The 15,242-nt window shown below is 39.1% G+C and overlaps 1 protein-coding gene across 2 annotated transcripts; it reads right to left on the bottom strand.

Annotated features, from left to right (window-relative positions):
- Nucleotides 1–562: 562 nt before the first annotated feature.
- On the bottom strand, nt 563–15,212 carry Mer (ezrin/radixin/moesin family protein merlin). 2 transcript variants are annotated; one of them, XM_073078091.1, is made up of 13 exons: nt 14,858–15,212; nt 11,352–11,481; nt 10,683–10,888; nt 10,206–10,330; nt 9,542–9,644; nt 8,276–8,482; nt 7,543–7,647; nt 6,896–7,027; nt 6,236–6,382; nt 5,558–5,851; nt 4,809–4,993; nt 3,970–4,181; nt 563–2,690 (listed from the first exon to the last, which is right to left on the bottom strand). In XM_073078091.1, exons 1-12 carry the CDS (start codon nt 14,942–14,944, stop codon nt 3,974–3,976), a joined length of 1,929 nt encoding a protein of 642 aa, XP_072934192.1. In that variant the 5' UTR covers nt 14,945–15,212; the 3' UTR covers nt 563–2,690; nt 3,970–3,973. The 2 variants fall into 2 exon arrangements, with proteins under 2 accessions (XP_072934192.1, XP_072934194.1); XM_073078093.1 differs by having other exon boundaries at nt 5,663–5,851; nt 14,858–14,956.
- Nucleotides 15,213–15,242: the final 30 nt, after the last annotated feature.

Genomic DNA, 15,242 nt, shown 5'->3' on the forward strand with positions numbered 1-15,242 from the left:
TTTAGCTGCCCTTCTCCAAATTTATAAGCAATTACAATATGATATCACATATTCATATTGCTTTATCATATTTATTTGTTTTGGACATATGTAATATCAATCTAATATGATTATAATATGCATATTCATATTGCCCTTACATTGAGTAGTAATTTAACTGGCAATATAATTTGCATGTAATAATTATATTTCGAGGACAATAACTTCTTGGTGTCACATGTTTTACGTGTGTCATATCCATATTGCAAAAGTCATAATAATTAATCCCATTATTTTGTCCGAGCAGCAGTAACAGTATAAGAATGTTAATACCATAAAAGGTTATTATAAATATATATATATATAACGAGCTTTTGCCTGCGGCTTCGCTCGCGTTACGAAGTAATATCTTCATCCCCTATTTTATCCCCTTGGGTGTAGAATTGATCAAAATCCTTGCTTACCGGATGCCTACGTCATAACATCTACCTGCATGACAAATTTCAGCCCGATCCGTCCAGTGGTTTGGATGATGATAGATCACTATGTCAGTCAGTCACCTTTCAGTTATATATATTATATATTTAGATAACCTTTTTCATATTCATATTGCATATTCAATAGCACCATTACCTCCAAAATATATTATATACAAATATAAGTATATACATTTTTTGTTTAGTTCAAATCATTTTTATGTTGATTGAAGACATTTCACCAATAAACCAGGTACCAATATGTGCCTATACCTTACTGGTCCATTAAATAAAAAATGGTAAAACCTTACAACTACAGAAATGTATGTGGAACATTAAATAACCAGATCTTATTACGATAGTATTCTATAGTATAAAAAGCGTATTTATATATTTTTAGTAACATACTCAGCCAACTAATGTGTATTTAGAGTTCATTCGTAAAATACAAATAATGAAAGGCGTAAATACCGGGCGATTGCCTATTTAGAGTGCCTTATCCAGAAACAGAGTAGTATAGTCCGCGCCAAACTGTTAGTCCGCTCTGAAGTTGTTGTACACAACTACAAGGATATATTCCGTAGCAACGTAAGGGCATACTAACGCAGCTATGTAACCGTGGGCGAGAGCGGCAGCGGACGGGTAACGGAGGGGTCCCGCGTGTCTTCGTCCCGTTAATATCTATAATTTGACATTTGACGCGATTCGTTTCTATATTCAGAGCAGACTAGCAGTTTGGCGCAGACTATAACAACCAAATGGCCTTCCATTCTCTGTTTTAAATCTTAGGCCTCTAATATTCCTAAGTTATATGGATATATTATATTTTTGGTTCAGAACGAAAGTTATTTCTAGGGCTACGCTAGGTCGATTTTTATTTTGTATGTATTTTACGAATCAAACCCATACCTAGTATTTTGCATTAAAAATATACATAATTGTAACTATCTAAACAAGTAGGAGTATCCAATTCTAGTACTTCTTGACATTTTCAACTCAATTGTTACCATTTATTACCTCATACGAAAAGACTCGAGGTGAAACTTTTCAAAAAGTAGTGTACTTGGGAGATTGTTTATTTTATTAAATTTGAACGAGATTAATTTTCATAAAACTTTTAAAATGTTTACATTGATTTAGTACATTGAATCATTGAAGTAAGTTCCAAATTTGTCGAATTACCCTTTTATATACAATACATCAAGAAGTAGTAAAATTGTGTTAAATATAAAAGCGTATAAATATGATATTTTACGATATAAAAACAATTTAGGAAAGTGTTCAGTCAATTGAGGATTTTTATGTAAAAATTATAAATTTTATCTTAATATATCTATTAATATTAACATGTAAAGATAACTTGTGACATATTTCAGTATACAATAACGTTTCCAAGTAAAAAAATAAAACTATTTTTTTTGTCATAATTTTATAGTTCTCGTATATGCGCGCAAGATTATATGTCGGTGATTTAATATTGTATGTACGATATTATATAGTATGTTTTAATATGGGAATTATCAAAAAAAGTCCTTAAAAAAACTTTTCGGCAATAATAATTTAATTCATGATTCAATAAAACTAACGAAAACCTGTTATTTTTGATCTTATTTTATCTCATTGATTAAATCATTACATATTTACAATAGGTAATAATTAAATATGTAATCTATGAAATATTAAGAGTGCCTTTTCGGACTGAAATATACCCTAAGTCCTCATTATACATTACTAGCTGACCCAGAAAACGTTGTATTGCCATATAAATAAAAAAAAATTTAGGGTTGTACTACCCCTAACATTTAGGGGGATGAAAAATAGATGTTGGCCGATTCTCATAGATACCGGATAAGCACAAAAAATTTCATAAAATTCGGTCAAGCCGTTTCGGAGGAGTATGGCAACGAAAACTGTGACACGAGAATTTTATATATTAGATTTTTGATAACAACCACCTTAAAACATACGAAATATTCATACATATAAACAACACACGCACACACACCCCTGCACGTATATGAACATAATTATCTACAATTCATATTATGTGCTATCTGAAATCATTCAATATTTTCTTAGTAAAAATGTATTGTATAGGAATATTTACCGAGCACAGAATTCCTTATTAAGTAGTAACAGCACTTACCACTTTAGAAACAAGCCTCTTAATACATTTTCGTATGTCAATTTCTAATTTACTAGTTGAATCACGTACCGTATATGGCTTTCTGGCACCTGAAAAAAGAAACAAATTTTGCAGGCTTGAGATTATAGTATCAGTGACACACGACATATTAATAATATATACGTCGTTCGATTTAAGCAGAAGTTCACTCCGTGAAAGTTATTGGCAAAGAAATACATTTACGAATTATTTCTAACTTGAGAAATTACATTAAAACTTAAAATATCGCACGCATAAATGTCTACGTACATCACTACGATCGACGCCCTGCACTAGCGGTGCCTGCGGTGCCAGTTCGCTACTCGTGGTCGCTCGTCACACACTGTCTCCAATATGAGTGTTTATTTGTAATTTCTTACCTTTGAATACAGTAACTTAATAACCAATCCAAGAAGTTTTATTGTACAGCAACAGGGTGTTGGTGGAGCCCTGCTTGAGGCGGCGCAGGGCGGTGTACTGTCGCGCTCACCTGGCTACAGCTCCTCGTAGAAGGCGACGCGGGTGTTGGTGGAGCCCTGCTTGAGGCGGCGCAGCGTGGTGTACAGTCGCGCTCACCTGGCTACAGCTCCTCGTAGAAGGCGACGCGGGTGTTGGTGGAGCCCTGCTTGAGGCGGCGCAGCGTGGTGTACAGTCGCGCTCACCTGGCTACAGCTCCTCGTAGAAGGCGACGCGGGTGTTGGTGGAGCCCTGCTTGAGGCGGCGCAGCGTGGTGTACAGTCGCGCTCACCTGGCTACAGCTCCTCGTAGAAGGCGACGCGGGTGTTGGTGGAGCCCTGCTTGAGGCGGCGCAGCGTGGTGTACAGTCGCGCTCACCTGGCTACAGCTCCTCGTAGAAGGCGACGCGGGTGTTGGTGGAGCCCTGCTTGAGGCGGCGCAGCGTGGTGTACAGTCGCGCTCACCTGGCTACAGCTCCTCGTAGAAGGCGACGCGGGTGTTGGTGGAGCCCTGCTTGAGGCGGCGCAGCGTGGTGTACAGTCGCGCTCACCTGGCTACAGCTCCTCGTAGAAGGCGACGCGGGTGTTGGTGGAGCCCTGCTTGAGGCGGCGCAGCGTGGTGTACAGTCGCGCTCACCTGGCTACAGCTCCTCGTAGAAGGCGACGCGGGTGTTGGTGGAGCCCTGCTTGAGGCGGCGCAGCGTGGTGTACAGTCGCGCTCACCTGGCTACAGCTCCTCGTAGAAGGCGACGCGGGTGTTGGTGGAGCCCTGCTTGAGGCGGCGCAGCGTGGTGTACAGTCGCGCTCACCTGGCTACAGCTCCTCGTAGAAGGCGACGCGGGTGTTGGTGGAGCCCTGCTTGAGGCGGCGCAGCGTGGTGTACAGTCGCGCTCACCTGGCTACAGCTCCTCGTAGAAGGCGACGCGGGTGTTGGTGGAGCCCTGCTTGAGGCGGCGCAGCGTGGTGTACTTGTCGTCCCCGGCGCGGGCGCGAGCCTCGTGCAGTCGGTCGAGCGCGGCGGGCTGCTCCACGCGCAACACTGAGAACTCGCAACGCAACTCGTCCAGCTGCTGTTGTAGGTGTTTCGACTTCGCCAGGTACTCCACGCTGAAACACAAAATACAGTTGCATACATTCAACGGCAACTCAATTAATTTCTAAATAAATAAATATGTTCATTCAAATCCATTCATTTAAATTGATTAACGAAACAAATAATACGAACAATACTGCATCATTAAAAAGGGCCTCCGCTAAAATTCGCGTGTATGTGCGAAGCGGGCATCCGTTCTCTACGGCCTACAACCCGAAGCGGGTAGCCGCCGCGTGCAACCGCGGCATATAGTGACGATTGACTGATTCGGAGAAACAGTTTACGAGCGGACACCCGCCGCGTGCGAACGCGCAAAGCAAGCAACACTTTCCACGCCTTTAAAAAATCTTCACACGCATGCGCGCCTTTAACGCTACTCTTATACAAGTACTTTCCAATATTAGTATCTACAATTTAATAATTTGAACTCATAAAATGCGACTTAAAATTATATTTGTACGCCATTTATGGCAGAATGAGCGAAAATTCTTGACTGTAACACCAATGTATGCACCTTATTCTACAAATAAAGACTTTTGTATTTGTATTTGTATTTTGTATACATCTCCCAATACAGGTGACATATCAACATGACAGGTAAAATATATATTTTTTAAATTTATAACATGAAACAAACGTACCGTTCCTTTTCAATCTCCAACGACAGTCTATGTATATGCGGGTCGTGATCATCAGGCAACAGTTGGTAGGAGTTCAGTTCGGACTCTGTCGGACTGCCGCCGTTCATTATAACTTCGCCCCCTAGCTCCGCTGGCAAGGAACACGTCGAGGGAAACAGGCTTGATGGCACTGTTGATGATGATGGCTGGGAAGAAGGTGATAAGAGGTCAATTGAATATTAAATAAGCCCCAAAAAGGGTATAGGGAGAGGTCTTTGATGACATAAGAGACGAGGGAGTCTGGATGGACATTTGCATAATTTCATTACATACAATAATATTATTGTTTTTTGCTTTGAGAAAATTTCAACCCTTAAACTGTCACTACTTAAAGCTATAATTTTTTTTTATTGTTGTAATAATTTCATAAATTGGACGTAACTGTACAGGTTTTATTTATTTATTATCTCTTTATTCATCAACAAAAATGTTGTATAATAGACAGACTTTATGATAAGAAGCATTTCTTGATATAGGCACTTTTTTATATAAAACACGTCAAAGTAAGTTGCAGCACTTTTACTTCCGAGACTTTTAAAATCAAATCCAACATCCATTATTAAATCAGAATATACATTACTATCCGGCGGCAGTGATCCAGTAGACGTCCTACTGAGGAAATTGATGAGGATTCTCCGACTCCTCTACTAGCCGGGCCGTTAGCAACTCCGCTTCACGGGTCTTGCGCTAATTCAGAGTATTCAACTCACCGGGGCCATAGACCCAGTGGACGTCCTACTGAGGAAGTTGAAACCTTCTCCGACTCCTCCACTAGCCGCGCCGTTAGGAACTAATTCAGAGTATTCAACACTAACCGGCGGCAGCGACCCAGTGGACGTCCTACTGAGGAAGTTGATGAGTTTCTCCTTGGCCTGCTTCTCGGCGACCTTGGCGGCGACCAGCTCCGCCTTCAGCCGCTCCGCCTCCGCAGCCCGCTTCTCGGACTCCTCCACTAACCGCGCCGTTAGGAACTCCGCCTCGCGGGTCTTGCGCTCTAAGTGCACCTGGGGACATAACCCTTACGATAACTTAGTCTTTTTATTTATTTTAACCTTAAAATTTATATGATTGTGGCGCACAACGCACATAGCGTTTATCAAATTAATGCGTTTATCAAAAAAATAAAACAATAATACATGCTGTATGTAATAAACCAAATTGAGACTTGAATTTTCCTTACGAATTTTAGGTGTTTTCATTTCAATATACCCGACTGCGGAGGGTAAAGTTTCTCGAGCATATGTGTATTATGTTTCATTATTTGGCCCCGCAGCCCAAGAATGAAAAGGCTATATTACTACCCTTTTCATTGAATTATTTTAAACCTTTGCGATATTACTACATTCTTATTATATTGGTTTTCTTTTTTATCAGTATTTTCACAGTACCTTTTCCTCCTCAGTTTTGATAGCCGATAACCTCAGCCTGGCGTTCTCCCGCTCAGCATCGGCCGCCTTCTGTGCCAGTAGGGACGCTTCTTCTTCAGCAACCCGACCTTTCTCCGCGAGGAGTTCCGCCGTCTCCTCTGACCGTCTCTGTAGAATTGATTGGAATTTATTGAAAGTGATGTTGATAGAAACTTAATTAATTTTACAAATAATGTTTTTAATAAACTAGTAATAGGGAGAGATGGTTGCTGTGTATTCTGCTGCTAGGCATTATGTTCGAAGTCAGGAGAGTATTTTACCAGTGCTCTTTGTATTCGTGCAATATACAAATTAACAGCTAACTCGTATATCGTATGTTTTTAAATCTAAGATAAGGTTTGGCGATTGCCATGTATCGATAAATCACGCAGTTGCTTCTGGCGTGACAGCTTGTTGCGCTCCACCTGGCGCCACTGGGCCTGCAGCGACACAGGCGCACAGATACAGAGACCAGATCTCCTCCTGGTAACAGTAGGCACTGCTGGTCGCCCTAGTCGAGAGCGGGCAGCGGGGGATATCGGAAGTCCAGCGCAGTCGTACCGCTGATATCTACAATTTAATGTAGCAACGCGATTCATTTCTATATTCACGGACTAGTAATTTAGCGCGGAGTGTACAGACCAGGGCCTCGTTGGCGAGCCGGATCTCCTCCTGGTACTGCAGCAGGCGTTGCTCAGCCGCGGCGCGCTCGCGCTCCGCCGCCTCGCGCAGCTGCTTCTCGCGCGACAGCTTGTTGCGCTCCACCTGCCGACGCTGGGGAACGCAACGGTACAGTTAGATATACATACAGAATAAAGTCATTACTGTGACAGTAAGATATACAAGTGGTACTTTCAAAGATTATTGCAATTGTATAACGAGCGGCACTTAATATTATTGGTCACACGGATACTCATAAATTAATTGGTTATGCGTTAAAAAGAAAGAAGACAGAAATCAACATTGAAAAACAGTGGATATATAGCAAAGAAAAATGATGGAGTGTGGAGGACGAGGGGAGAGAAAACTGTAAAGAGATGTTTACACCAAACCACTGCAAGAAAAATATAACAAAATGACTTGGTTGTATGAGTCGTAAATAATTAATCGTGCTAGTTCGTTCGTTCGTTCGTGCGAGTTCGGACTTTCCGGGCCAGTTACATTTTTAATTTTTTACGTCCAACTTTAAATATTTTCGGAGTTAACTTCTGATTCTGATGTCTCTACTAAGCACTAAGTGCCAACCAGCTTTCAACCATTTATTAATATGTTTTGAAGATACCACTCACCAGTTTCTCCTCCTTAGCCTGCGCCTTCATCTGCTGCACCTCCATCGTGTCGGGTTTCCGCCTCCGCATGTACAGGTCGTGGTTACCGATACACAGGTCCAATATCTGTAACAGTCCAACCAATGACGACTTTGTGAAAAAAAAAGAAAATGTTTATAATTAGTAACTGATAGAAACTAGTTTTTCAGCCAAAACTAAATCTTCAATGTTGTCGGTAGTTTGTCACCTAATAACAGCAGTGTTAATTGCTGCTGTGGCGACCTCCCGCTACTCGACAAGAGATGGCGCCACTAGTATTCTGAATCACGCTATCGAAGTTTTCTAAGAATCTTGCATATATACAAGCTCCGAACTGAGACTGTTGAAGCACGGCCGCTCCCCGGGCATGATCACCTAGCCCGGCGGGAGATCTCCCTTTGCCAAACTGCCATGTTCTGATTTGAAGAGTGTAGTAATAAAAACATACTTATCCGAAATGTTACAATTTAGTCCTCTGGGGGTTACCGCAGTGGATAATACGAGGATATAACGCATCTGTGTCCGACCTCAGGCAGTATTCTAACCTGGGTTACAGAAGCCACTTATCATAAGATCAACTGCATCCTTGTTTCCTACTTCTATCATATAAAAGAATGTATGTATCTGATGCATTGGTAAGAAAGACAATTCAATAATTTTATTCTACATTCCACATCCTTTCATTACCAACGTTAACAACAATTGAAATACTCACCAACTTATTCATGCCCTTGGGTGAAAAGAATATAAAATTCGTGACAGCCTTGTCAACGAACTTGATGACAAACTTCTTGTCGTCGAAGGAGATGTGCTTGATCTCGGACCACGGGAACGTTGTCTTGGGGGTCAGTTTGTTGTCCTTCTCGTATATATTGAGACCGAGGGCCGTCACGCCCAGGTAGAGATCTGTTTCTTTTTTATTCTGGAAATATTAACACCAATACATAAATTATGACAGCTGTCGGCATAATAGATCCAATAACAAACAAACGCTATGTAAAAAAGCGTACTATAAACTAAGTGATTATTTGACTGACAAAACGGTGTGGTCTGAAGTAAGTAGAAGTTAGGTTAAGTTTAACATTGTAAAATCCATTTTTTTTAAAAAGATGTGTGTTATGGAGTTTCTTTCGCCGCTTCTTCTCCATAACGAAACACCTTGTGAAGTGGTGGTAGTTTGACATTCAAAAAGTGCTCTGTAAAGAACCTATTTTGAATAAAAAAAATTGATTTGATTTGATTTGATTTGAATATGAGGTAATGATGGGCCGCATTCGGAAGTATAAGAAATTTTGTAAACAAAAAAATAAAGTTATCAATTATCACAAATAATCTCTAATTTGAAGACAAAAGAAGATATATTAGGTCCGCGGGCCGCAAGAAATGTGTCACGGCCCACATGCGGTTTGCGGACCACGTGGTGTCTACGGCTGCAGTATACAATAGCTCATTGAAACAATAGTTGCTAAGTCTCCCAATGGTATCACATAATTATCATCAATCATCAACAATCCATTACTGTCCCACTGCTGGGCACGGGTCTCCTCTCTAAATGAGAAGGATTATGCCATAGTCCACCGCGCTGGCCAAGTGCGTATTGGTAGACTTCACATACCTTCGAGATTTTTTTTTTTATAAATCTCTCAGGTATGTAGGTTTCCTCACGATGTCTTCCTTCACCGTTTAGCAAGTGATAATTAATTTCTAATACGCACATAACTTTGAAAAATCAGAGGTGCGTGCCTGGGATTTGAACCTCGGGCCCCTCGATCGAGAGGCCGAGTTTCTTAACCACTAGGCTATCACTGCTTTTTTTTAATTACACATAATTATAGTTAACGTTTATTTACCTATTTTATTTGGAAAATTTCATTGAAAATTGAAACAATGTAGGATTAAAGAAGACTATCTAAGTTTTAACGAAATAAATGAATAATTTGAGAGGTATTACATATACCATATATAGAGACTTATAACTTACATTAATCGCAAAGTAGTTAATACCGTACATGTCCAAATCTTGTGCTATCTTAAGATATTCCATCTCAGCTTCATCTCTCGACATGCCCTTGTGGTCGGCATACCTGGAAACAACAAATAAATAAGAAAACTAGTAGAAAATATGATAATACTAATTACAGCTTCACCAACTTGTGACAATACTGGAAAAGACTCACCCAGACAGTCAGACATAGCTTCATGATTCCGACCCTCTACCTCCAAATTCCAAACTATTGGTACCTAAGACACATACTAACCATTTGACTTAGTCTCTAAGGGGTAGCAACTCAGCTTATTTATATGGCGGCAGTGACCACTTTCCAACAGCTAGCCTGTGCGCTTCTATCTATTACATCCGTTAAAAAAAAGTACTTGTTACTCTAGCAGACAACCCGACTTTATAGAGGCATTCCAGCTTAGTCCTCAGGGGTAGAGCATCTGTGGACGACCACAGTTCATCTCAGAGTCCACAGTTCTTTAGACCACAGCTAATCTCATCTTATCTGGGATTGATTACAGATTTCCAAAGGCAGCAGTAGTCACTCACCATCAGACAAACTGCATGCTTATTCACTACGTCAACATTATTAAAACATCCAAGCCACTAGCACCCCACCACCACCCCCAGCACTTACAACACTAACCATATCTTAATCCTCTCCTCCCACATCTCGGGCGTCATCTGGTATTGGTCGATGACGCGCTGCGGCAGCAGGTCCTCGCTCGCCAGCATCCCGGGTTTGTAGGCACTCTCGTCGTAATCACCGTACTAGGGAAACAAAGTTTCTTTGGTAAAATTTTCGGCTAAAAACATCTATAGTCATAGTAATTATAATCTCAGAGATGTATAAAAAAAAATCTCAAATGTATGTGAAGTCTTCCAATACGCACTTGGCCAGCGCGGTGGACTATGACCTAATTCTTCTCATTATGAGAGGAGACCCGTGCCCAGCAGTGGGACAGTAATGGGTTGATTTAATCTTAGCTTAGTGATGCTGTTTACGTTGCAAGTCATGTGTAATCGCCCTTAAGACTTTACAAAACCATTTCATTTCATATAAATTTCAGCCATAAGAACATACATAAAATATAAACACCTTTTGAAACTAAATCCACCTCACCTTAGCCTGTACAGCATAGCTCGCCAGCAACACCGATGCTTCCGGCGGGCAGTAGATATCCATGCTGAGGATGGCTTGCTTCACCTGGAGGAACAGCAGGTGCTGCGTCACCTCCTGGATCAGCTCCTCGGCTACGTCCTCGGGGTACAGCTTGCAGAGCAGCATGAACGGCGTCCCCGGCATCTGGGAGACGCACTGGTCTTGGACTGCAAATTATATAAAAAATACAAATGGTATGACTTATAAATAATCGCATGTGTAAGTTCTGATTGATTATGAGGTATGTTTGCTACCTCTATTTTATAAAAAAAGTTGGTGTAATATGGCAGAATTAAATGGTGTTGCAGCAAGGTCTATGAGGCAGAAGAACTCCCTCATAGCTGATGTGTTTTTGTAGGGGATTTGTATTAGTTTCACCTTTGTTATGTATACCATCTTAACCCTAAGCAATGCATCTACAGTCGACTTAAAGGCAATGTCCATTTAGACAAATAAATTTAACTGAAAATATCAGAATGCCAATGTCATTTCTCAATATGTTCAAAGAAACTTTATTTGAACGATGAGTGGCAGTTGATACATCAAATATAGATAATCAGATGCACAATCACATGTACATCAACGCCCCATGCAAATTTGTGGTTGTTATAAATATGCAATATTATTTACCTCTCTTATCCAACTTCAGCCAGCTTATAAAGTGCTTGGTGTCCTCGAACTGCAGACCGAAGAACCATGTTTCCCGAAGTCCGATGGTCCTGCATACCAGGTCGAATAGATCGCGCCCTGTTGCTCGCCACTGTAAAACATGTGAAAATAAAGTTGTCATTTGTCACATATGAATTGTGGACTAGTTCTGTGCTGAACATAGTACCTACTTAATTAGATTTCACACAATGTTACAATGATATGAAATTTGTCTTTTCTTTTTGGAAGGAGATGCAAATTCTACCTCTGATGTATTAGTAATGTGCTTAATTTATTACTATTTAGTTGGATGGTAAGTACAATGATTAATTTTGTAGCATTTGTAAATTTGTAGTTATTTATATTTTTGTTAATACTTGACTGCAAAGGGTGAAGTTTTTCAAGCTTATGTATGTAGGTTCATATTTGTTATTCTTAGGTATGCCTTTACAGCCTAAATGACTTGATGGATTTTAACATGGGGTTATTGGATTCATCAAAATTGTGGAAGTGCTCATATATTAGGGTTCCGTACCCAAAGGGTAAAAATGGAACCCTATTACTAAGACTTTGCTGTCTGTCCATAATAGATAGACACATGAAAATTGACATTTACAGAGGATGCATAACGGTGGCCGCTATAACAACAAATACTAAAAATGCAATAAAGTTGAATATTAGATGGGTCTCCATACAACAAACCGGATACCGGCAGTTTTCGATCTAACTGTCAAACCGTACTAAGAAGACAGTTGAAATCCGTTTACTACCATAACTGGTATTATAATAAATACAAATAACAACCATAAAACATATTTTAATATACTTATTTTAATTTTATTATACGTTGTTTACGTATCATTTATCATCACCCCAACGCCATCTATTGTTGCGTCATATAACTAAGTATTGTTGAAAATAATAAAAATAATAAAAATAATGAACATTATTTGGTATGGAAGCCTCCATGTGTGAGTTCAACTCATACTTGGCGAATTTTTTTTTTAAGTACATAGTTGCATTTTTATTTTAATAATAATTGCTAGTTATAAATATTGTTTGACCTCAAAGATATGTTATTTACTCTAGTATAACAACAAAATTGCAAACAATCAACCATTACCAATGTTATTATATAAAATCATTACAACAATATTGTATGTAATCAGTACTCATTTAAAAGTGTTTCCTTTTGATAAGAGTTGAATGACTTTATTGCAATTTCAGAGATAAGAACAATATAATAAATAATGGTTGCAATGGACATAAATAAAGAAATTAAATATTTCTGAATTATTTATTTACATGCTGACATACACCTTTTAGCAAATTAAAGGTCCCCTTTAAAGTGAAGTCATTATTTTAAGTAAGACTTGAGTAAATTTCAATTGAATATGAAATCTCTACTACTTTTTTAATAATAAAGGAGTAGCAGATAAGCATGCAGTCCAACAGACATGAAGGTGAGTGACTACTACACATGGACATCTGTAATCAACACCAGATTTTTTTTTATAATATAAGAGTAGCAGACGAGCATGCAGTCCACCTGATGGTAAGTGGCTACTGCCGCCCATGGACATCTGTAATCAACCCCAGATAGGATTAGATATTCCTACCTGAGGTCGGCCACAGATGAGCCGCTACCCCTGAGGACTAAGCTGGAACGCCTCGGAAAAGTCTGTCTCCCTTACCACACCATACCAGATAAGAAAGACTTACACTATACAAAACTTAAAAAGATATATTTTATAATTTACATGCATTACTTATTTACTTAATCACCTACTAAACTTCATTAAGTTTAGTAGGTGATTAAGTAAATAAGTTGATTGATTCCCTACGCCAGTGGTTGTCAAACTATTTCATGGCACAACATATGTGAAAATGTATCACGACCCCATTTGATGTCCCTAAACAGTATTTTATTATGTTACAAATGAAATTTGGTAAAACATTGTTATTTACTTTCATTTAGGTATTGGGTAAATAACTAAGGTAGTGTAGTAAATAACTAAGGTAAGTAGTATTTTTTACATTATTTACATCGGTAAATGCATTAAAATAACATTTTGTTGGTGATATCATATTCTATTGTTATTTTACTTATTGAAGTTTCATGACCTGTGCACTCATAAAGAGGCTATACGACCCCTGGGGCTCGCGACCCACATGTTGAAAATCTCGACCCTAGGCAATAGAGAATTGTTTTATGTCTTGGGAATTTATTTAGGAATCAGTAGAGTAACATATAACAATTATCATCATCTACCCATTACTGTCCCACTGTTGGGCACGGGTCTCCTCTCACAATGAAAAAGATTGGGCCATAGTCCACCGCGCTGGCCAAGTGCGTATTGGTAGACTTCACATAACATTGAGATTTTTTTTTTATAAATCTCTCATGTTTCCTCACGATGTTTTCCTTCACCGTTTAGCAAGTGATAATTAAGAGGCACAGTTTCTTAACCACTAGGCTATCACATGCAATCGCTTATAATTAATTATGTATGCATGCACTGATATACAATGTCTCATTCTTATTGAGTAACTGCTATGATGCATAATTTATATAATTGCATAATTTATTGGATATGCTTAAGCATGATATGTTACCTATATTGTGTATTGATTAATCTTTAAGTAGAATTCTTAGGTTGTACTTTCGTTGAATCTAGAAAACACTGATATTATTAGGCAGGACTAGGAGTGGCGATAGTGCCTCCAGACATGAACCACAAAGGACTCTACCACCTAAACCTATTACCATAATTATTACATACCTCCATTCAGATATCATTCATCTTTCATGAAAATAGAAATCTTCATAGAAAATAAATACTACAGACGACAAATACAATTAAATAGTTACAGAAAATAGGTACAGAAAATGTTGTCAACCCCTTACTATCCCACTGCTGGGCATGGCAGGTTTTTTCAGAATAAGGGGTTTAGGCGATAGCCAACCTCGCTAAGTACAAATTGATAAACAATATGCACCATTAAGGATTTTTTTGTTTCTCGGATTAGTCGAAGTAGGTTAACCCACTTGGTGCATGTCTGACTTTAGAACTTCGAACCTCCGAACGAGAGGCCGGGATTGAACCACTAGGCTATCACTGCTTATAATTGTTAAGAATTTTACATAAGATAAAATAGTAATTCTCAATATTGGTAATGAAAGTTATTTTATTTCAAACTTAATTTATCTTAACTACTCTATTTGTTTTATTCCAAATTCAAAACATTGTAGCAAACATTTCCTCACACCGGAAACCGAACCCACTTCGACGTAGTTTCAGTATAGTGCTAATTAATTCTATACTTGTTAATATCACAAAAGAATGCAGTTCAAACGTAGTACTAAGAATTAAAACAATAAACAATTAATTATCGCTACAATTTACATGAGTGACCTAAGGTCAAGATGAGTCACAAACAGCTTTGCACCAAGCGAATAATTGAAAAATTTCTAACACTCGAATTACCTCAAGATTGAATTCCAATTCCGCGTCCAACGTACACACTTTGACTGGAAACGACTTAGAAGCCTTCTTCCTTCTAAACGGCGGCATTTTCACTTACATTTCTCAACAACACTAATGGTGAACTAGAACCAAATAGGTTATGATTGTTGAAATATTGTTCAATTAGCGTCCACTGGCAAGTTTACGTAATGCGCGGTTCGAAGCAACGCGTGTAATATCACATCGTACTATTTCTAGCTGTTATTATTTACAAACAAAAGTAACGTCAATGAAGCAAGAATGCGAAATTGAATGAAAAACTATGGAAGGTAGATCAAATCAATTTGAGCGTGTGTGCGTGTGTGCCGTATGTGACGTTTGTGTGTGGCAGCTAGGTTTATGTCTA

This window comes from Epargyreus clarus, unplaced genomic scaffold, assembly GCF_041222505.1.
Source record: "Epargyreus clarus isolate Ecla_fem2 unplaced genomic scaffold, WU_Ecla_fem_2.2 ptg000012l, whole genome shotgun sequence".
In the NCBI taxonomy this organism is placed as follows: Eukaryota; Metazoa; Arthropoda; class Insecta; order Lepidoptera; family Hesperiidae; genus Epargyreus; species Epargyreus clarus.

Bases quoted from the DNA above. Each gene is read 5' to 3' on its own strand.
- Mer (XM_073078091.1), bottom strand. From the start codon at position 14,944: ATGCCGCCGTTTAGAAGGAAGAAGGCTTCTAAGTCGTTTCCAGTCAAA. The intron at 10,331-10,682 runs GTGAGGTGGATT...TTGTTTCCCTAG, and splicing joins GCTATGCTGTACAGGCTAAG to TACGGTGATTACGACGAGAG. The intron at 8,483-9,541 runs GTAAGTTATAAG...TAATATTTCCAG, and splicing joins TTAACTACTTTGCGATTAAT to AATAAAAAAGAAACAGATCT.